At 40.4% G+C, this 23144-nt stretch overlaps 2 protein-coding genes across 3 annotated transcripts; one reads left to right on the top strand and one right to left on the bottom strand.

Annotated features, from left to right (window-relative positions):
* Positions 1 to 3948: 3948 nt before the first annotated feature.
* On the bottom strand, positions 3949 to 9981 carry LOC110017082 (cornifelin homolog B). Its single transcript, XM_023966198.1, has 4 exons — positions 9857 to 9981; positions 7992 to 8059; positions 6154 to 6299; positions 3949 to 4498 (listed from the first exon to the last, which is right to left on the bottom strand). The coding sequence occupies exons 1-4, from the start codon at positions 9946 to 9948 to the stop codon at positions 4355 to 4357; spliced, it is 450 nt and encodes a 149-aa protein (XP_023821966.1). The 5' UTR covers positions 9949 to 9981; the 3' UTR covers positions 3949 to 4354.
* Positions 9982 to 15969: 5988 nt separating this feature from the next.
* Positions 15970 to 21401, top strand: LOC101164007 (olfactory receptor 14A16-like). Of its 2 annotated transcripts, XM_020711658.2 has the most exons (3): positions 15970 to 17217; positions 18064 to 18116; positions 20037 to 20171. In XM_020711658.2, exons 1-3 carry the CDS (start codon positions 16286 to 16288, stop codon positions 20048 to 20050), a joined length of 999 nt encoding a protein of 332 aa, XP_020567317.1. In that variant the 5' UTR covers positions 15970 to 16285; the 3' UTR covers positions 20051 to 20171. The 2 variants fall into 2 exon arrangements, with proteins under 2 accessions (XP_020567317.1, XP_004079934.1); XM_004079886.3 differs by lacking the exon at positions 18064 to 18116 and having other exon boundaries at positions 16036 to 17217; positions 20037 to 21401.
* Positions 21402 to 23144: the final 1743 nt, after the last annotated feature.

Genomic DNA, 23144 nt, shown 5'->3' with positions numbered 1-23144 from the left:
TGCACAGCAACGAGACGGACAATGACAAAAGGGAACCTGGCGTGTTTGACAAAAAATTAGTCCAGCTGTTCATTTCAGATACAGATGATGAGGACTTTGATGGATTCCTGGATGCTGTTTTCTGACTGGAAAAATAACAAATAAATCACAACCAACTCAGTTTTGCTCCCGCTCACTTTTTTTAAATACACACTTGCATGCATGTTTTACCAGTATGTGTTAAAGTGCCCGTGTCAAATACTGAAAAATCACCCATAACTGAGACTGCGCCCTATAGCCCAGTGCCAGTGGTCGTGAAAATACGGTAACTATTTTTGCAAAGATATTATTATGATTTTTACATTGAGTTAGGCCTTCGTCACAACTGTCTTTATGGGTAGATAAGGGCAAAAAATGGACAAATCTGTGCAGGACACAGAGGTGCCCCAAACAATATATAATGGTCATTGGTGAAATGTATGAGATTTTTCTATGGGCATGCTGCGGGCAACAGGTCATAATGAACACCTAGACTGAATCAGAATACTTCCACTACCCCTACGGCTTCTCCCTACACCTACATTTAGTCCCCAAAGTTGTGTCTACAAGTTTAGACCTTACTGCCACTGGATGACGTCATCAATAATCTTGGGTCAGCTGCATTACCACTCAGCTGCTAGCACCCGGAAATGCAAAATAACAGAATTTTTTGAACTTTAAATAGGTCATGCTAAAAAAAAAAAATCCTTACTTACATTTACATGTAAACTTCTGTGCATCAGATCACACAGCAACCTTCAATGTGTAGGTCGACAGAGTTCAAAAAACAGTCTTAAAAACTGCAGTTAGAATGATAATTGAGAAAATAAAGTATACACATTCAACAGGTGTACAGAGAGGAACTGTGGTAAAGATTAGGACAAAAAAGCTGTTTATTGATAGTGTTAAAAAAGGTTTGGAAGCCCATTTGTTTGATTTACAATTTATTATTCTTTATTGATTAGTGGCTTGCAGGATCTCTGCAGCCTGTTGATGAAGCCATCGGTATCCGTGCAGCTGTCCACTTTTATCCTTTAGTCCTCCACCAAAGACAAGATCTCCTCCAAGTCTGTGTGATGCTTCCATCTAAAGAGGCACACTTTTTGGCATTTTCAACGTTCCTATCCAATTGTTACAGACTATTTTCTATTCCTCTGTGTCATTTTATGTTGAAACGAAACGTTTAATTTGGAGGAGGAGGTGTACGTAACACTGTTTTCCTTCTGCTCATGACAGGTTCATGACGTAATGACACAAATGAACTTCAGGGTGTGTGAATGAAAAGGAAAATAAAGTAGCGGTCCTCTTCACCCAAACTTGTCTCTGAGCTCCTTATTTTATATATGAAACTCCGCTTTACCGACACCAAACCCCGGAATAATTACTCAATTCTGGGGGTCCATTTTTAGGAAATATGATGTTTCCTTCCACTGCTATGCCGACGACATCCAGATCTATGTTCCCTTAAAGTCTGGAGGAGCTGAGGGTCTGGGCAATTTACAGAAGTGCTTGGCAGAAATCAAATCCTGGGTGGAGCTGAACTTCCTCTGTCTGAACAAAAACAAGACAGAGGTGTTCGTTTTTGGAAAGACTGACTTGCTGACAGGCTGCTGTAGTGCTGTTGGCCCCCTGGACCCCTCAGATGCTCCTTTTAGGAATCTTGGGGTAAATCTTGACAGGCATTTTAAATTTGACAGGCAGGTCAGTGCAGTAGTCCAGTCCAGTTTTTTTCACTTGAGGCTAATAAGCAAAGTTAAGCCATATCTCCCTCCTCATGCTCTGGAACAAGTGATTCATGCTTTAATCATCTCCAGACTGGACTACTGTAACTTTCTCTACAGTGGTATTGACCAGTCTCTGCTCCGCCGTCTCCAGCTGGTTCAGAATTCAGTGGTCCGCCTGTTAACGGGGACCAGACGGTGTGAGCATATATCTCCACTTTTACGCTCTCTTCACTGGCTGCCTGTGTCTTTTAGGATCACTTTTAGGATTTTACTTTTGGTTTTTAAACGTTTGAATGGTCTGGCACCTCTGTATCTCTCTGAGCTGTTATATGTTTATCGTCCATGTGGAGTCCTAAGATCTGAAGATCAAATGCTTTTAATGGTTCCCAGGACTCTGCTTGTGACTCGGGGAGACGGAGCCTTTTCAGTTAAAGGTCCTGAACTCTGGAGTGCTCTCCACTTCTCTGTGAGGTCTGCCAGAACTGTTAGTGATTTTAAGTCACTTTTAAAAACTCATCTTTTTAGCCAGGCTTTTAACTCCAGTGAGCGGATTTAGTGGGTCAGCTTGTCAATTTTATTCTTTTACTGTTTTATTGTTTTTATTGATTCTTTATTCATTGTATCATATTCTCTCCGATTTTATGTGATTTTATGTTAAACACTTTGGTTGCTTCTGCTTAAAAAGTGCTATAAAAATAATAAATTGATTGATTGATTGATTTTGAGTCATCAAAAGATTTTAGAATTTGTTTGTTATTGAAACCTATCCAGAAATATAGCTTCTCTTAATGCTCCACATCTTTCATCTTCAAGCACAGCTCTGACAAACAGACATTTTTGATGCTTTTTCTAATAAATTTATGAATTTTTTCTTGTATATTTACTACTGTTTCTTCCTAAATTTATCATTTTTTTATCTTGTACACATTTTAAAATCGTAAACTTAGTAGAAAAAGCTCATACGTTTAGCCAACAACTTTTGCAGTCGTAAATACACTACTTTTGTCTCGTAAATTTACAACTTTAAAGTCTCAATTTAAAAAAAAAAACATTTTTGTTTGTTAACTCTCACTAATTCTTTGTCATACTAAAGTGCTACAAGTCTGACATTAAATACGTCCTCAAACAGACACTATTTGAAAACAGTTGTTTCAGCAAGAAAAATCACTTGGACTAAAAGTTTCTCTATAAATTAAACAATTTCAGTACATTATAGTTGTATAAATTGTAAATTTAAAGCTTTTATTTCCATATCTTTATAAACAGATCTTTAGATTTCTTTAAGAAGTTGACGCATCTTTAACCCTTGTGCTATCCTAGATGACCCCCCCCTTCCATTGAGGTGTTCTCCCTACCATGACAAAGGTGGATAAAGGTAGAAAGATTTCATGTAATCCATGGACACCAGTGAAGATCACAAATCATTGAAGAAAAAAGGTTCAGAGCACTGTCTAGTGGGTCTAGATGACCCCACTCCCAATGGTAAAGTGCCTAGGATAGCACAAGGGTTAAAAAAAATGTGCTTTATATCTAAAAAGACTGAATTAATTCATATTTCAACCTTAAGAACCCGAGCCAATCACACACATACCTACAAACTTGTATAAAAGGATATGAAGATTCAAATAAAACAATGTTAATGTGCAGCAGGAACTTTTGACTCTAGAGTTAAAATGTCTGAAATGTCTGCTGTCTGGTCTGTTATTAATGACGTTCAGTCATTTTTTATTTATGTTTCGTGGTTGAAAAGTTGTCAATCATCGTTGACTTTCATTTGTGCTCCAACAAAAACGTTAGATAGAAAAAAAGAGAACAAACTGTTACCTTCACTTTCGTGGGAAGAATCTTCAAACTGTTTCTGCCGCCATCAACGCTAAAAGAGAGTGGTAACGGAAAAATTGATTGAAAGGGGCTGTTTGATGGGTCGACTTTAAGTTTGAGTCTCTGAACTCGGTTGGCAGAGACAGTTTGATGGGGGATCTTGTTTAAAACAAGAGCTTTTGGCCAAAGTCGCAGTGATTGGACACAAATTTTTCTGTCAATAAAAGTGTAGGATCGCAACCCTGCGAAATCCCAGAGCGTCTCTTTTATACATGAAACTACCTTTAAAAGCACTTTAATTCTTTGAACGTTTTGCATTTCGTTGGAAACTTGTTAGATTCATAACCTTTTATTTGAATAAAAAAGAAAATCTGAAAAGGGAAAATGCTTTTTCAAAGAGTTCTATGTTAGGAAATATTTTTCCAAAAGGTTTTCAATGTACATGAAAGTGTCAAAACAGACTCATTTTCAACGGTTTCCAGATACAATAAGAGCATATTTTTCTAACTAAACAGTAGCGTGCATGCTACATTGACAAAAAAAAATTTAAACATGTTTTCAAATGAAATTCTTCTTCTGTATGCAAGAAAAAACATTCATTAAGTCAAACCAAAGACTATTTTAATAACATTTTCCAGTATCAGAAATCTTTAACAAACCTGGAAGGAATAAAACAAAACAAAAACCTTTCATCTACTAACTAAAGCAGTAACCATTAAAATTAAAATTTAAAAAATTCCTTTAAGGTATTTCCTTAAACATGTGAAATAGCCTGCTAGCTCCTGACTAGCTTAACTCCTGATGACCTGAGTAGTGACCACAGTGTGGCAGACGGCGCTGCCAGCATTGGATCGCACCTTGACCTCTCGGTGCATCTGGCACCAGACGCACGGATAGCAGAACATGCACTTGCAGCAGTCGTCGATGCACGACCCCTGCAGACAGGAAGGAGGAGGAGGAAACCATGAACGCAGACGGAAATCGATGGGAGGGGGTTTTTTTTCACAAAACATTGCTTATTGTTATTTTAAGGCTCAAAAATCTGCAGGAACTATTTCTACAAGCTGAATCTTCCCAATTTTATCAACATACCAACATACAGATGACACTGTTTTCATGTTAAATAAATCAAATCAAATCAAATCAACCTTTATTTATGTAGCACTTTTTCAATAACATCTGTCACTCAAAGTGCTGTGCATAAAATGCAATAAAATTTAAAAACAAGATGACAAGACAAACAGTGCGACAACCCCCCCCCCCCCCCCCACCCCCCGCAAAAACACACACATACGCACACCACGATAAAAAAAAAAAAGTGATAAAATAATAGAATATAAAAACCTGGCTTTGTCCTGAAGTGGGGAAACAATATAAATATAACCTGTTCTGTCATGAACTACTTTGCATGAATAAAAAAAATGCACGCATAACTGTATTTTGCATGCACAGCTGCAGCTAAACAGAAACTGAGGAAGTGCAACGCCTGAAACGGCTGCTGTCTGGCAAACGCTTGAGCAGTTCTCGACCATCACTGCTTCTTGCAGTTGATGGAAGAAAGAACAGTTTGTGGGGAAAAAAATGTTTTCTTTTAATGAATGATGAAAGATTGGGAAAATCTGGGAGTGAATTAATTAAACACCGGAGACGTTGCAGACGACTCCCCAATAACACACGCGCTCTGACATACCGTAAAGGCCCGTACACACCGGGACGAATATTTGCCAGGCGTTATTCGCCAGCGTTTTTCGACACGTTTTTTGTGTTCACACCCAGGCGATTTTCGCTGACGGTGAGCCGAGCGAACATGCAATTTCATTCCCTGACGTTAGATGGCGCTTAATGTAAACAGAAATACTCCTGTACACAAGGTGGCGCTGCGCAACTTTACGATTCTTAAAGTCGCTTTTCACTCAGAAGAAGAGAGCAAGTATTTACGCGCTTGTCAGAATAATACAAAGAAAACATGAATATTTCAAGCACCAGTAGCTCCAACTGGTGCTTGGTTCGGGGATATTTAAGAATGTCCGTCATTATTTCTTCGCGGCAGTGTAGACGCTACTTGACGTCTATCTTCTTCGCTGGTATGTGTGCTCAGCAAGGCAGTTTTGTGTTTGAGCGCCCCCAAGTTGTGTTTTACTGTAACTTCAGAAGCTCCAGGCACGTGTGCAAAAGCGCCATTCTCATTGGTCGAAGAGATTTCGACGCCACGCGTCGAAAAAAAAAACGAACCCGAGGCGTTTTTTTTTTTGGCGCGTGGCGTTTTTTCGCGTCGGTGTGCACACTCTCATTGGTGCCCTTTGTTTAGTCACGAGGCGTTAAACGTCGGCGAAAATCGCCGGCGAAATTCGTCCCGGTGTGTACGGGCCTTAACTCTACGACTGTTGACGCGATCATAGGAATTCCAGCAGATTCTCTGGCATTTGTATATCAGCGCAAAGCCACTTATCTCCAATTACAAATTCACTGGAATTACACTGATTGAATATTTATTTGGAGTTTTTCCAAAGTATTGGCTAAATTTGGATGCAAAAACTTGTGCAGAAATGTGCTTTTGCACACACACATCCCTCCTCCCCTCCCGACTTACAGGGATGTGGTGGCGCTCTCTGATAGAAGAACGGAGAAGGCAGGTCACCACGCCACAGATATCCAGGAGTGGCATAGCGCAGCACCAGCCGTGCTTCTGGGCCGTCTGACACTGCATGCAGGGGAAGCACCACATGGCACAGCAGCCTACAGATGGCGGAGGGGGGGGGGGGGGGGTTAGTGCATTCAATGTTCTGCAAATGCAGCTCCACATTCTCAATGACTGTATCTGAGAACTGGGCCGAGCCAGTGTGATGTCACCAATGGAAAATGACTTCTGAGTCTAACCAAATGAAGTGAACTCAGTTGCCGTTGTCACCACTCCATCTGTATCGCACACCCCATCGATCCAAGCACACATGAAACTTTCACTTTCTCTTGTCGCCAACATTGCAACAGTTAAGGCATTTTAATTTGCTCCTGGTAACATTACCCAACAAGACTAAAATAATACATGTGCACTCTGAGACTCTCAGACAAGTTAGGCTTTGCAAATGCGCAGATCTGTATGGTCCTACTCTGCAAATGCGCAGATCTTTGCAAAATGAAAATGTGTTCCGGTACAATATCGCGATATGTATCGTATCGTGAGACGAGTATCAGGATATATTTTGTTTTGCCAGACTCTTGCCAATACACAACCCTATCAAGAACATGTTTAAAAATCAAAGCAAGAATGGTTATTTTGAGAAATAGAATGACTGAGGGCTAGCTGTTTTTCTGTAGAGGTCTACGGGATTTTGGCTTCTTGGATACAGGAACTACTTCCTGTTTGGAATGAGAGGGGGGAGGAGTCACTTAGTCCAATTCTTATATACAGTAAATGCGGTCAACTAATAATTAAACTGCAACATCTGAAAGGAGGGGGGTTTCCATCAAAACCAATGGAAACTAATCTGCAAGTTTGAACCCAACGGATGTTCTTAATGCTTATCGCTTTGGATTTCTCCCAGCTACTTCACACCAACTGACAGGCGTTGGCAGGGAACCGCGGGCTTACAGGAGAGTACCGTGAGCCAGGAGACGCCCTGGAATTCCACCAATCAGTAGAACGCCAGCAGACGCAGGTTTCAACCAGCCCACAGCCATCGTTGAGAATTCAAAGTTTTGTTTCTTTTTTGTAAATCAGAAATCTGGCCTGTGACAAAATTGGAAAATAATCCCAGCATGAAGCGTTTTAAGTCTGATAAAGAAACCTCCTGCATTCAAATGAACTGTTTTTTTTTTTTTTTACTCAAAGCTTGGAGGAAAAATTTTCCTATTTTTTTCTTTTTTTTTTGAGACAAAAAAGGAGACCAACAAATGCTAAAATATCTTGTCCCTTGAGTCCGAGGAGGAGCGGCTGGTTGTTCAGGACCTGAATTAGTTTTGTTTCTGTTCCTCTCACGGTTTACTTTGTTCCTTTTTCTCTGTGAAGTTTGACCTGAAGCTGAATCTGAGGCCGAATCAACAAAAGGAAAAACGAAAACTAAATGTTTCTCAGCATCAACTTCAAATCTATTTGTTCATGTTTAAGTCAAATATTTTTGGAGCGAAACCAAAAGAATCAAGTTCACAATTGTGTCACAAGGACTTTTTTCCCAATAGAGAGCAGATTTTGAATGAATGTCTGAGACTTATCCTTCATTTTAAACACACTTTGAATTCTTTTAGCAAAAGAAAAGCTGATTCCACTTCTTGTTCTGCTTTCACAAGTCCTCAATCATCAAGTAAGTTGTTTATTAAATTCAACAACAATGATGCAATTAAATGTTAGACCTTCTGGGGTTTTTTTGGCACACATTCTAAAAAGAAAAAAAGAAAAAAAAACCTTTATATTTCAGTGCTAAATGGACTTACACGTGCCAACATCAGCGCAACATTCGCACATCCCAGTGCTCCAGGTCCCCACGGCTGTCATGCTGGATCTGAAAGGGAAAAGATTCTTTCTAAGATTAGACAGTTTAAATTTATGTTTACCACAAACCCTTCCTGCACAAACGGCCAAAAATAATAATAATAATTCTGCGTGAATGTTTTATTTCTCAAAACAAGGATTGGTTCTAGAAGCCGGTTATGTCCTTTATGGTTTATTGGGTCTATTTCTTAAGTGAAGGAGAAGAAAATGTGGCAGCAAAGAGAAATGAACTAAAGGCAAAAGATTTTACTTTCTGATCATCTTTTGAGCAATTTTCAAAGCTTTTCCAGTGGCCTTTTTAATTAAGATCATGCCGTTTTTAGCCAAAATCTAAAAACCTGTGTCGTTTTTTTGGACATAATTTCTGCAGAGCAGCAGGAGTTCATTAGAAATGTTCATCTAAGTTGTGGGCGGGGCTTATGGAATGGAATTTTAAGCTTAGTTTTTCTTAACATAAGTCCTCCATTGTCAGAAAATGCCACAAGAACATGTTAAAAACGCCAAAAACACTGTTTTCATCAGAGTGGGTCTTTAACACCAAAAGCTGTGTCTATATTAATAAATACCGCAAGATCACAAGGTCAGAAGTCTGAATCCATTTCTTTTTTTTTAAATGCTCAAATATTCTGATAATCACTTTTATAAATAGCAAGAAGTAGGATTCAGGGGGCAGAGGATCACTTCTGATTGTTAAAGCACATGTGCAACCTTTAATGTACATAGAACTAAATCAGGTTTAAGGGATAAAACGTTTTTCAAAAGTTAAAAAGAGAAATGGGAATTTTTTGCATCCTTTCTAGAGACTATTTTTGTGACATTTCTCCTTTGTTTGATTCTTTATATTTACTTTAAAACCTCTGCGACTTTTCTTTACTAGATCTATAAGAAATGAAGAAAGGCCGAAGAGTCGCTTCACCTCTCTTTAATGCTCCAACCTGCTCTTCATCCTCAACTCCCCCATAACAACCTGTTATTTCGTGAGGATTTGTTTGTAAAAGAATTTCTGTTGTCCTCCTTTGACACCAGTCTCCAAATCTCATCCAGGTCGCAGTGTGGTGGTGGAAAACTGTTTGTTGCATAGATATGCCGATTTCTTTTATCTGTCTTTTACAAGGCAAAAGGAGTTTTTTTTTTAAATAAGTGCCCTCTACTGGTCACATTGTGCTATTGCACAATCAGGCCTTAAGTTTTTTTTTTTTTTTATTAAAGTTAAAAAAGTCAATTTTGTTTAAAAGGACGTCAACAAGGCCAGCAAATTTGCACAAATATAAAGACTTGGGGTTTTTATATATATAAAAACGACTTGCATTTTAGTTCAATAAAAATGTAATTATACAACACTTTCTCTTTTTTTAAATGCAAAACATGTTTTTTAAATACGGTTGCATTCACCGATTAATCAAATACAATTTTTAAGCTAGGAAATAGCATTTAAAAACTGCCTCCAAACTGTACAGAAGCACTAAAACTTATTTTTAAACAACACAATAACTAGTTAAATCAATAGCCGCGTGCCTGTTGTGAGAAATGCGCACGTGGCGGCTTCAGCAATTAAGCGACACGTGTGACATGGTGAAAAATGCATTAAAAAAATGTAGAATGATTTTTTAAAATCATTTTTGGTTGTTTTATTTTTTGGTTTTTATATTTGGACATAACACTGAGATATTGTGTCTTTTTTAATGTTTTCTTTTTTTTGGGGGGGGGGAGGGGGGTTTGAATAACAATAATAATGAAGAAAAATAAGAGCTTATTCATATATTTTTTTATATGTAATTACATTTGAAGACGGAAAAGTTTCTCTTACCTTGTTAATGCTGCAGAGCAGAACAGAGCAGAACAGAGCAGAACTGAGCGCGCGCTGGTATCTGATAGAGAATAAAGTTTCAGTTCTTTCATAAATGAAAGGACCCAACCGGAAGACTGGGTGGTGGCATTTTGTGTGTGTGTGTGTGTGTGTGTGTGTGGGTGGGTGGGTGTGTTTCTGAAAAATGTCCTTGCAAACCAAAGTAACCTGTATGTGTGTGCGTGGGTGTGTGTGTGTGTGTGTGTGTGTGTGTGAGAGAGAGAGAGAGAGAGAGAGAAAGAAAGACTTCAAAGACAAGATTTTACAGTTAAAAGTTTAATTTGTTTATAACCGAGCATTCATGCAGACAAATATTGAAATAAAAAGCTCTAAGGGATTCAGGAAAGTGTGGTTGCCTACTCTGCCACCTCATCAGAACACTAACCTCCTGCACCACCCCTATGTAAATTGTTCACTTTACATTTTTGATGGTTTCTTTCAAACATTACATAAACACACTTTTGTTTGGTTTAAATGAGAAATGTATTGACACATTTCGGTTTACTTTAGTTCGCTTTCATTAATTTAATGCTACGTTTTTGAGTTACCAAAAAGAAAGTTCTGCCTCACAGCAAGAAGGCCCCCGGTTCAAGTCCCGGCTGGGGGACCAGAAACAGAACATAGATGGGGGACCCTTCTGTGTGGAGTTTGCATGTTTTTCCCGTGCATGCCTGTGTTTTCTCCGGGGACTCCGGCTTCCTCCCGCCATCCACAAACATGCTTCATAGGTTCATTGGTTACTCTAAATTGTCCAGGTGTGAATGTGAGTGTGTGTGATTGTGGCCCTGCGACAGACTGGCGACCTGTCCAGGATGTCCCCTGTCTTCGTCCGCAAGTGGTTTAGTTTCTATTTGATGTTCCTTACTTTCATTTGTTTGTTTGTGTGTGTTAATTTAACAAAGGATGGACATTAGTTTAGTTTGTTTGTTGTACTGTTTCTTTGTCTTAGTCTTTTTCAGCTCCCCCTTGTGTGTCTAGTTGTCAGTTGTGATATGTTCTTTTGTGTGTTTTCAATTGGTTAGGTCAGTTTAAGTAAGGTGGGTTGTCCTCCTCCTACTCCTCTGTTAAATTTAAAGCTTCAGTTATTTTTGTTACTTTGACCTCTTTTTAGGTCCCAGTTTTATCCCATTTTGTTTCTAAAATAAATGTAAATACTTCTGACGTAATTTTTTGCCTCCTTGCTTTGTACTGCTCGGTCCATCACAATGATCCATAGGATAAAATACTGATAGGGAACGTGTCCATAATCAAATGTTAAATTCTCTTTCGATAATACAAAAAAAAATTTGGGGAAACAAAAAGTGGTCCCAGCTAAAAGCGGCACATTAGACACGTACAAACTAAACTTTCAAAAAGTAATTCAACTCTAGAACATTAAAGCTGCGGGCGGGTACCTGCCCCCACCCTCGTCTCCTCCTTTTGACCCGCCCTCGCTGGCTGTGGTGGCTACGCCCCTCTAACTCTCCCCTCTGCCCCTGCCAGTTTGATCTCCATAGCAACCTTTTTTTTTTTTTTTGTCGCCTGGGTTGACAAACCGGTCTTCATGATTTTTGGAAGAGTCTGCAAAAGTAGGATCTCCTTGGCAACTGAGATTATTGTGTTAACCACGCCCACATTCCTAATATGGTCATATCATGCATCATATCGTTTAGTTCAGCTTGAGCCAAGGATTCATGGATTGTATGTGTGGAAAAGAATGACATGGAATCGAATTATGGACGACAAAATAAGCTGGAAGCCACAAATAAAGCCAGTCAGAACTAAACTAAAAGCAAAGCAGTGTTGGGGAAAACACGTCATACACTCACTCACAAAGCACGTTTGTTAATATATTCATCGATAATACTGCCATATTTACAAGACATAGTAGTTGTTTGGGGAAATACTACAAATCTACAGTCTTTGTACATCTCATAAAAAAGCTATTTGAATAGGTCATGGTGAGGATTTTGGGAAAACACACACAGGGAGCCGCACACACTCCTAAAGGACTACTTCATCATCCAGGGAAACATGTTTTTGGACAGTGGGAGAAAAACCCAATCATGGAAGTTTCACACATAAAAAATAAAAGACCAACCGAGACTTTCAGCTGTGAGGTGACACCACACCGCTGTGCAGCCAGAGTTTTCGGTCAAAACCATCAACATAATCCAGGAAGTGTGAAGAGCTGCCTTGCATCATTGTGTGGTTGTGTCTGCGAGAGTTTTGTAATGATTATATTTCAATAAAAAAAAAAAAACACAAACCAGAAAGTGACTTGAGAAGTGAGGCAGGATGGATGTTTTTGTCTCCTCCTGTGGAGGACTCAGTACTGAAGCATCCACAGGAGGAGACAAGAACATCCACCCTGTCCTCACAGAGTCCAGCAGAGGGAGACAAACTGCTAAACATGGTTAACTTTTTCAGCAAACGTCCATCAGACCAAGAGAAGTGAGGAATATTAACATGAGGACAGTCCAACCTTAGCAGTGGGCTCTCGCTAAAACTCCCCATATTCTGGAAAAACATTTTTGATGCATTTTCTGCACACGTGGGACAAAACTATGAGACCCCAAACATTAAAAGTCTGTTGGATGTTATTGGATGTGGGGCTCTCAGGCAATTCAAATCATATTGTCTGCATGGAAATGAGGAAGACATTCATCAGGCAAGATTTGGACCGTCTAAGTGTCTGTGTGCATGCCCTCTCAGCTCAGTTTGGTGCTATTTTCTCTGAGTTTCCTCATTTTAAGGCTTCTTCTTCCTCGTCTTCTTCTTTTACAGCTTTCAAATCTGTTTGTTTCCGTTTCCTTCTCGTTTTCTGTCTCAGTCCAGCATGTGATTGATCATTTTAAGGTCGTCAGATTTTGCTGACTTGAGGTTCTGCTGTTCCGCTTTCTCTGTCCTTGTTTACGAGTGGGGTGTTAGGTGGGGGGGGGGGGGGGTACGAGGGGGATTATGTAGGGGGGGGGGGGGGGGGGAATCATAAAGCATAATAAAGTAACAAATTGCTTTATGTTTATAATCACTACGGTCAGGTTCAGATAAATATTTTCTATGGAAATACTGCAAGCAATGTGTTGTAGCAAACACTTAAGCAACACGTAAGTGTGCTATAAGTGAGACACAAGCCTGTTATACAGATTTTTCTACTTTTTTACCACCCTAAACCCTGCATCTGTGTAAGGGGCCCATTAGTGTTGTTCAAGTGATAAGTGTACTTTCCTTGCATGCAGTCTGATTGTTACAAATGAGGAAATTACACAATCAGTTGTGTTACAGACAGTTGCGTATCACGTGCACGTCTCTTGTGTGCAGCATTTGCATTTGCCGCTCTGGAAAGGGTCGGTATTCACACCTTAGCGGCTGGGTGGCTCGGTTGGTAAGGTGAAAGGCTACCATGCAGGATCCAGGGTTGAATTCCCGGAGGTGAATGAACAATGATAATGGTGCAATTACCATATCAATGGCAAGGAATTAACATCACCCAGTGGGGGCCCTTGGGCAAGACCCTTAACGCTACTGCCTCCAGAGTGCGGTTCGGCTGCAGCTCACCGCTCCCCCAGCAGATGGGTCAAATGCGGAGAAGAATTTCCCCATTGTTGGGATCAATAAAGTATCAATTATTATTACTAAGGACTACAGTGTGGCGTAAGAGCAGCACACGACTGCATCACTCATACTTCATAAGTGTGCGTAACTTACTTTGTCCTTATAAATACTTCACGATCAAAGGCACGACAATGGTACGTTCCAATTTATGACGTCTCTAAAGGTGGCAACACAAGCCTCACTACAAAACACACCTGCTCTCCTCTTATAAGGCAGTCGCACCAATCAATGACCCTCCACACAATCCGAAGCACCCGTACAGCTCAACCCCCCATGTGGGTGCATGTGACTAAGGAAAGTGGTAAATGGCGTATACTTATATAACGCTTTTCTAGCTTCTTCAAAGGCCCAAAGCGCTTTACAGTCACAGACCCATTCACCCAGTCACAAACACATTCACACACTGATGGCGGCTCCGCTGCCAAACACTGGCGCCAGCCTTCCACCAGAGGCAAGGTGGGGTTCAGTGTCTTGCCCAAGGACACTTCGACGCAAGGCGGGAATCGAGCCGGCAATCTCACGATTGGAGGTCGATCCCCCCTTTACGTCTCAACTAAGGTTTTATGTCTCTCCCATTGACAGTGAATGAGAACTGGACTGAGCAAACCCTCCCCCTTCACGTTTCAAACAGGAAGTACCAGATGGTCCGAAATAGCTGAAATCCCATAGACTTGTGTGGAGAACTAAACAGCTGTTACTCAGATCATTATGTTCGTGGAATAGCCATTCTTCCTGTACTACCTTTTATTAATGTGTTCTTACTAATCCTGCTTTTTTTATGATGTTATTGCGCAAGTTAATCAAGTTATAAACTGACCAATCAGATGCCTCAATAACAGTAGGTGGCCTAAGGGCGAGCGTTCAAAGCGTTTTATTAACAGATTTTCCCAAGCCTACCTCCTTCTCACAAGCTCACTCCTGATTGGAGACAGTGGTTGCCATAGAAATGGAGACTCAGACCGACTCTGGGCCAGTTGGGGCTTACTGAGGTCATCTGATTTCAACATGGCGATGGACATATTGCAGAAAAATGACGACAGTATTGACTTAATTTGGTTGGAAACAGAAGCAAGACATTTTCTTTGGGTGACATCACTCTCACTCAGTCCAGTTATATTATACAGTCAATGGTCTCTCTGGACTCCATGTTGACACACAGTAGATTTTGTTTAACCCTTGTGCTATCCTAGGCACTTTAACGTTGGGAATTGGGTCATCTAGACCCACTAGACAGTGCTCTGAACCTTTTTTCTTCAATGATTTGTGATCTTCACTGGTGTCCATGGATTACATGAAATCTTTCCACCTTTATCCACCTTTGTCATGGTAGGGAGAACACGTCAATGTAAGGGTGGGGTCGTCTAAGATAGCACAAGGGTTAAGACTTTAAAAAGTGTCTTAAGTCAGAGAGAAATGGGTCTAAAAGGCTGTTTATGTTTATAAAGTTATTCAGCTGAATTTAAACATTTTCAATATTTTTCAAAATACAACAGATGTGGTTGGTAAATGTCAAACATGGAAGGGTCATTCTTACTTTTCTTTATAAGCAGTTTTTGGTAAAAAAAAATTATGTTGGAAGAAGTTGTCAGCAGTTTTCCTATCATTGTTTTTAATACAGCAGAAGGCTTTTCTTTTATTGTTTGCACAAACATCAGTTTAATATGTGTTTGTCAACCGAGCATTACCCTGCTGATTAGAACTATTCCCTCCAATGACTCAACATCACTTTCAGCCAATGTTGACATTTGATCACCTGGGGATCTTGTTTGTCAGTCACAAATGTTTTCCTCCTTCCTGGTGTTTTTTCCGTGCCGTAAAGTTCTCGTAATTTAAAATATATTTTTGCCCTGTTCATAGTAAAAAAAAAAACATTAGAATTATAGATTTCGCTGCTGAAAATATGAACAAAAACGTGTTTAGCTTGTAAATCCAAAATTCTTTTTTAAAACCCTTTGATGAATAGAAAAGTTATTATTAATTAAAAATATAAATTCTTTAAATTCAGCAGGTAGTCATTTAAAAAAATTAATAACAATAAATGAGTTATTCTTACCATAAATATTTTAAAAAAACCTAGTAACTCTTTTCCCACCAAAAGTGTTTTTTGAGATTTCAAATGATTTGAAATAAGCAAAATAAAAGCCCCTTTGCTGCCACAAGTGGGATGATGGTAGAAATAAGGGTAGAAAAAATGGATCAACGTTATATACAGCAAAATGTTTTTTTAAGGAAAGTTTTGATCATGCCAATGAGATTGGAGTCTCAGAAATTCGTATTTTAAAAATGATACCAAGGTTATAGGATTTACTCAGAGTTGTGCGGTGGTGAAGTGCTTTTATTTTAAACCTCACCTTCATCAATAAAGCTGTTTTGTGCCACATGTCTGATGTGAATAACATTAAATGGAAACATGTGTTTCTGTCTCAAACTTCCATCTTGTTTTCCTGTCTTCTCAGGCACAATAGAGGGATGGCGTTTTTTTCTCTTTAACTTTAGTTTTTTTGTCTTTAAATGAAGTGAATCAAACGATCTAATTAAATGTCAACGTTTTCACACTGAAAGAAGGAGCAGAGGGTTTGTTGGTTGTGGTGAGGCTATGAAAACATCAGCAGAAGTGAAAGAATGGTGAAGTTGTGGGGGTGTGCCACGAGGGAGACGCACAGCAGAGGATGTCTGAGTCAGTCTTCTGTCGGATCGCAGACGGAGAGGACCATGCTGCAGGCGGGCCTCCTTCCCCACCAGCTCCACAGCCTCCTCCATCCATCTCCGGACCCAACTGACCCCAGCTGAGGAACGATGACCTCCAATGGGACCACCAACTCAACAGAGGAATACTCCGTCGTGCGCTTTTACGTCTCCACCGTCTCATTCTCGCTGCTCCTCTTCTTCAACCTCATCATCAACTGGACCATCGTGCGCGCCGGGAGTTTGCGCGGCCAGGCGCGCTTCGTGCTGATCTTTCACCTGCTGGTGTCCGCGCTGGTCTACATGGGCACCAACAGCGTCTTCTACTACCAGATCCACGTGAGCGCGCGGCCCAGCCGCCCCGCGTGCCAGGCGATGATCACCCTGTTGATCAGCAGCGCCTCCAACATCTTGCTGACGCTCACTGTCATGGCTCTGGACCGCTTCTGCGCCGTGTGCCACCCACTGCGCTACACTGCCTCCTTCACGGCGGGCCGCTGGCCCTGGCTGCTGGGCCTGCTCACCTGGACTGTGGCGCTGCTGATCCCGCTCAGTCTGCCGGCGCAGCCAAGGGACGACGCCGTTGGCGGGACGTGCGGGAAGGAGCAGCTGACAGGGGGCAAACGCGAGAAGATGGTCTTCATAAGCGCGTGCACGCTGGTGATTCTGTACACGTACGTGCGGATTCTGCGGGAGGGGAGGCGACTGGGGGTGCTGAACCGACGCAACCGGGCTGGGTGCAGAACCATCGCGCTGCACGGCACCCAGCTGGCTCTGTGCATCCTCCCCAACTTTGTGAACTTCGTGCTGGGAACTCTGAGACAACACAGACTCATCCAACAGAACACCAAGGAGCTGTCCGCCGTGGTCGTCTTCGCTTTCTTCAGCTTGGCGCAGTGCATTGCGGCGGTTGTTTACGGCTTGCGCAAAGAGGAACTTCTAGAGCAGCTCGATCACAGGTTCCCCTGCTGTTCCCGCTATCTAAAGGCCGTCCTGGGATGGACCGTGCGCGCCAACTGGCCACAAACGCAACACAGAACAAGGTGGGTGCGTGTTCCCACCGTGCGTAATTACGCACGAGTGTCTCAAAAAATGCCAGGAAAATCTGAACCAAACAGGTGCATAAATTAGTTACTTATATTCTGATAATATTACTGTGATGTATTATAAAGTTTAGACTAAAAGTCTGAAATGGTATTGCAAGAAATCTGGAGATGGTCCGGAAAGAAAAAAAGGTTTTTCGTGATAGCTGTTGTTTTGTAAAATAAAAATACTTCCGGCTGTCTTGCAACAAGTTCACTTTATTTCTGAAATGATTCAAGGGAAACCCACACAGAAAATGTGTTAAAAATCAATTCTACGGACACACACACACACACACAAGAAAATGCATTGTTGAATTTATTAAATACTTTAAAACTTTGGGGGCAAAATGTGTCAAACGTTTTATAAGAAGCACAAACAAGTGATTTGCAAATTTCATCCATGTATTCAACTGAAAAACTATTGCAATTGTGTATATAAATCTATATAACTTTAAACATAGGGAGACTAACATTGTTAAACCCTTGTGCTATCCTAGGCACTTTACCGTTGGGAGTGGGGTCATCTAGACCCACTAGACAGTGCTCTGAACCTTTTTTCTTCAATGATTTGTGATCTTCACTGGTGTCCATGGATTACATGAAATCTTTCCACCTTTATCCACCTTTGTCATTGTAGGGAGAACACGTCAATGTAAGGGTGGGGTCGTCTAGGATAGCACAAGGGTTAAACATTTTACACTTTCGTCTGGTACTCTTTGTGTCTTCCACACATGAACACGTCCATTCTTTATGCGTTTTTATTCACAACTCTTCACATCTTCTATGATTACATGAAACATAAAGCAACTGGGACCAAAGCTGCCTTCCCTTACTGGCTGAGAGGCTACTACCCACCCGTAAGTCTCCCCCTCTGCATGGGACAAAATCATTTAAAAATAAAAACTGTTTCAAAATGGTGGCTTTTCTGTTGGTTTAACTCCATAGCTACCATTTTATTTTCTGGTCACCTGGGGATGACAAACAGGTCTACGTAATTCTTAGAAGAATTAGCAAAAGTAATCTTTTGGATTTCCTTAGCAACTGGAGTTTTCTGTTAACCACACCCACATTCCTGATATATTCATTTAGTATGTCATATCGTTTCGATCAGCTTGAGCCAGGGGTTAACATGTTAAAATTTGACAATATCCTGGGTTAAAATGTGCGAGCAACAGTGTGAGCTCACCACACTAAAGCCATTTAAAATCAACAAACTTTATTTCCAACATCTTTTTCCCCAAGTAGCTTCACAGTGATGCTCAGGGAGTTCAGAGGGAATAGATCGAAATCCCTAGGAGTTTAAATTTGGAGCTGGTACTGAAGATGATTTGCTCAAGGTGGCAGCCTCCCTGAGGTCAAAGATCAACAAACCTTTGGTTGTGGTTGTAGACTTAACCAGGTGGCGTGAATGTAAAATTATCTGAAGAACTGGAGACAAGTAACTGAAGAACTGAAGAACAAATGTTTGCTGTTCCCTTCTTGTTAGGCAATGTAAAAATCGACAAATTTCACACTTTGCCAAAGGTCGTGTTCCCGTAGATCATGTTGCAATCTCATAATGGTTTCAAAACTTCCTGTGGTTATCCCAGACACGTGTGTTTTGTTTTCATTAGTGGATTTTGACATGTTTTTGAAGCCCCAGAAGAGATTTTGGACCCCCTACATTTCTTAAATGGTTTCTCCCGCTGTGATGTCATCCTTTTTTATTAACTATGTTTAAAAAAATAACTTTCACCAGGTACTGGGTGTGTGCAATGTTTTTTTTTTTTTTGCACTTTGAGTTTGTGGGCGGTTTGTGGTGTGAGTTTGCTCAAAAAGAGAGAAAAATTGCGAAAACAATACGGTTCTTGAGGGCCAGGGCTGCTGCAGGCCGTCACTGTGAGCAACGACTGCTACCAAACAAATATTTGCAGGGGGGCTGTTAGTATTTTTGAGGGCACTGGGCAAAAATTCCCAAAAGGGCCCCCTTCAACCACCATTCATCAATCTTACAAAATGAATCTAACTGCATAACTTAAACACATATAAATATGATACATGTTACATCACAATGTAAGTTTAGTAAACCGACCTGTTTTTAATCACGTGTTTACATAAAAACCGCAATGGCTTACCGCTGTGATTGCAAAGCGTCCACATTGTGATGGGTGTGGCGGTGAAAAGTAGGTCAGCGTTTGCCTGCCAGGTAGTTCATCTGCACACAGTGATCTCCATCGGGATGATATCATAAAGGCAGAGCTTATAAACACATTTTCAGTCTTTTATTTTGAAATATTTAACGTCCAGATGTCTCTTCATGGTTTGATGTCCTGTCCTATTTCCAAACTAATTTATTTATTTTTTAACTATCAGCTATTCTGGATAATCAAATGAACACAAATAAAATAACAAAAAAGTCAACTTTTTTAGACAGGGGTTTCCAGGACCTTTGAATGCTTTTTGTGGCTTGGTGACAATCAAGCAGAAAACCTCAGATTGCTAAAAAAAAAAAATGAAACTGCTGCACTTTGTAAATTTGAAACCACCACATCAGTTGCTGCCAGGGTACAGAGAACCCCCAGCACCACCTTCACCGCACTCTTTGTTCCGTATAGATCATGCCTTCGACCTCTCATACAAGTTGAGTTTGATAATTACAGGTGTCACTGGTAATGTACTCCATAAAAATTGATAAAATGATGTAGGAGTGAGTCAAACATGACACTAAACCAAAGTGTGAAACCAGTTGATTTGCTGGTTGAATGTTTGATAGAACCTTTCTGTGTTTTTCCCCCCAGGGAGCGAACACTGACAACTCTGACCATCGTCTCCGAGGAGGTCACACAAGTTCCAGACAGAGACGAGGAAGAGGAGGAGCAGGAGGTGGAAACAGTGGTAGCCAGCCACCAGTCCCTCACATGACTCCCTTTTCATGCTGAGGAGCCTCATGGGAAAACATTGAAACCACAGCCGTCAGTGGAATATCTGGACGTGCTCCAGAGGTTTTTACTTTGGTGTTGAAAGGAACTAGAAGTTCAAAGCGAGAACAGTTTTCCTCCTTGGATTAAAGAGACTGGATTAAAAAGATTCCACTTCTCTAGTGCTATGTTCACGCGTGCTCTTGAACGCACGTTTAGTCCATGGTGTTCCGACTGGACTACCCAATACAGGTGCATGTCCGCCACTTACAGTTGGAGAAGGTGTGGTGCGAAATGACGAAGCGGTGCAAATCTCATGAATCTGTTTTTTAATAGCTTTATTTCCGATACATGAAAGACTTGGGCTGAATCTGAGTTGCTTCCTCACCCCTACAGCTTCTCCTCATCCCTACATTTATCCTTCCAAGTGGAGAGACATCGAAAACATTGTGTACTTCAAATTTGGGCATTACTACTGCTTGATGACACCGTGAATAGTGGGGGGTCATCTACGATAGTGTGTAGCTGCCAGCGCTCGGAAAATACACAACATCGGTTTTATAAATTAATCTATAATAACACAATACATGTAAATATAAGCTTCTGTGCTTCAGAGCCGTGTGCAGAAATGCTTTAATCCTCCACGTCAAAAGCGCAACACGGATTACCCTACCGGCAGCAGGACAGCCAGCCCAAGGTCGCTATGGCTCCTCCTTAAAAAAACACTACAGCTTCAAATTCCCCTACAATTGGACCAATAGGGAGGAGCCCAGAGGGGTTGGGAACCATTTGGATTTGGCCATGGAGTCGTAATTATGAATTTTTCCTCCGGGATCAATTCTCAAACAGTTGGCTCTTCTGTGAAGTAAAAAGGACGCCATCCATACGTCACTACCAAGTCGGAGTCCCTGATTGGTCAAAGTTCAACCCGGTCTAACTTTCAATGTGCGTTGAGAGGCTGCACGTTTAGTACGTAGAGCACAAAGACTGTTGTAGAAATTTGGGTAGCTACACGTGAACATGAGAGCTTTGAACGCGGAAGTTCAAACCGCACGTTTACCTCCGCTTCTCATTGGCAGAGGTTGCTGAGGGTGGTGTGAATGTAGCGTTACATAGCAGATACTGCAGTGTGAACAGGTCATGGAACCCTTGTGCTATCCTAGGCACTTTAACATTGGGAGTTGGGTCATCTAGACCCACTAGACAGTGCGCTGAACCTTTTTTCTTCAATAGATTTGTGATCTTCACTGGTGTCCATGGATTACATGAAATCTTTCCACCTTTATCCACCTTTGTCATGGTAGGGAGAACACATCAATGTAAGGGGGGGGGTCATCTAAGATAGCACAAGTGTTAAACACAATAACATGACACTCACACGGCCTTTTAAATGGGTTTTTGTAGGGACAGGGAGGGGTAGGGATTCAGCCCAAATGACCGAGAATGTTCTAAAAAAAAATTACTGTGAAGCTCGTTGAGCATTGAAGTCATTCAGGCAATGTTTTTATTTTGTTGTATTTTTTTTTTCATTTGCAAATATTTTTTCTTCTTTCAGACACACAGCAAAGAAAAGCACCAAAGTTTAGGCTTCTGTGTTTCTTGCAAAGTTCTGGAAACTCCAAAACCACGACTACCTAAATTCTAAGTTTCTATTTCTGCATTTCTTTTTTAGGCAGCTATACTTAACAGTGCATATTTAATTCAATCCTGCGTCTTTTGCAGACGGCTATTTAAGCTGCATGTAATATATAACCTGCTATAAAAATAAATTATTGCCTTTTGCATAAAGAAGACAAAACTTTAAAAAGTTTTCCAAGGAAGATTTTACAACAAACATGTTTGTCTCTAAAACCAGTAAAACATGAAATAAAACATTTTTATGTTGAATTTTTCTGCTTTCGTTTTATTGGTTGGGCTTACACTAAATAAATTTTTATGCATGCATATTTTTTTTCTTAGAACGGAACATTTTTATGTGGATTTCCCCACTGTGTGAGCAAATTTTAGTCCAAAAACTGCAAACCTGGTTTAGCGTACAAAAATCAAAGGAGGCTAAAAAGGAAACATGTAATCTAAATAAACGTTGTCCAAGTCAGTACAAATAAGAAATGTTCCGTTTGGCTCAAGTTTGAAAAATGTTCGTCTATGTACAAAAAAAATTAAAAAGCATAAACGACATTTACTGAATGTAAATGAAAGAGGATTATGAGTAAAAACTCAAAGGTTGCTCAGTCTCTATAGTCACGTCTTGATTTACTGTAGTAATACTCACTTTTACCCTTAATTAAAGTAGTCTATTTAAATGTACCATAAGTATACTTAGTTTATACCAGAAGAGAGGCGGTATGCTTGAAGTTTAGCTTCATATATTTATATATTTTAAACTTAAAACCGAGTCTGAAGATGTATTCAGTTATACTATACCTACATGGTCTTTAGTATAGTGTACCAATACACAAGTAAAGCTACTAAAATAAACTTTTAATGTACAACTTTTTGCTAAAGTTGTTCCAATTTTCCAACCACTCTTAAACATAATAATATACTGTTTTGGACTTAGTTTATTTAGACATTGCAGCTCCAAACAAATCATTAATTTGTTCAAACCTTTTGAGCTATTATTAAAATCTGTGAAATGTAAATGAGATTGCAACAGCTCAAATTATTATCCTCTTCCTTTTGCCAACTTTCTACTTGAGTCAGGATCGACATCGATACACTGAATCACATGAAGTGAGATGGACAAATGTACAATTAAGAGGTCATTTAAGCCCTAATCAGAATGAAAATGACAGTTTCGTCTGTTTGCTAAATCTTCTTTATTCTAAATGTGACACAGAATGACCCCCCCCCCTCGACAAAGACAGCAGGTTGAGGACAGCGGTTCTGAAAACGGCCGTTTCTGCTTTCGCCTGAGCAAATAACCGGTAACGGCCGCCTTACCCTCCAGTGTCAAAAAAACAAATGTTAAAGATCCTTAACCAGCTG

This window comes from Oryzias latipes, chromosome 18 (genome assembly GCF_002234675.1).
Source record: "Oryzias latipes chromosome 18, ASM223467v1".
Classification (NCBI taxonomy): Eukaryota; Metazoa; Chordata; class Actinopteri; order Beloniformes; family Adrianichthyidae; genus Oryzias; species Oryzias latipes.
The sequence above is the reverse complement of the archived record's forward strand: the minus strand, read 5'-3'. Positions and strand labels throughout refer to the sequence as shown.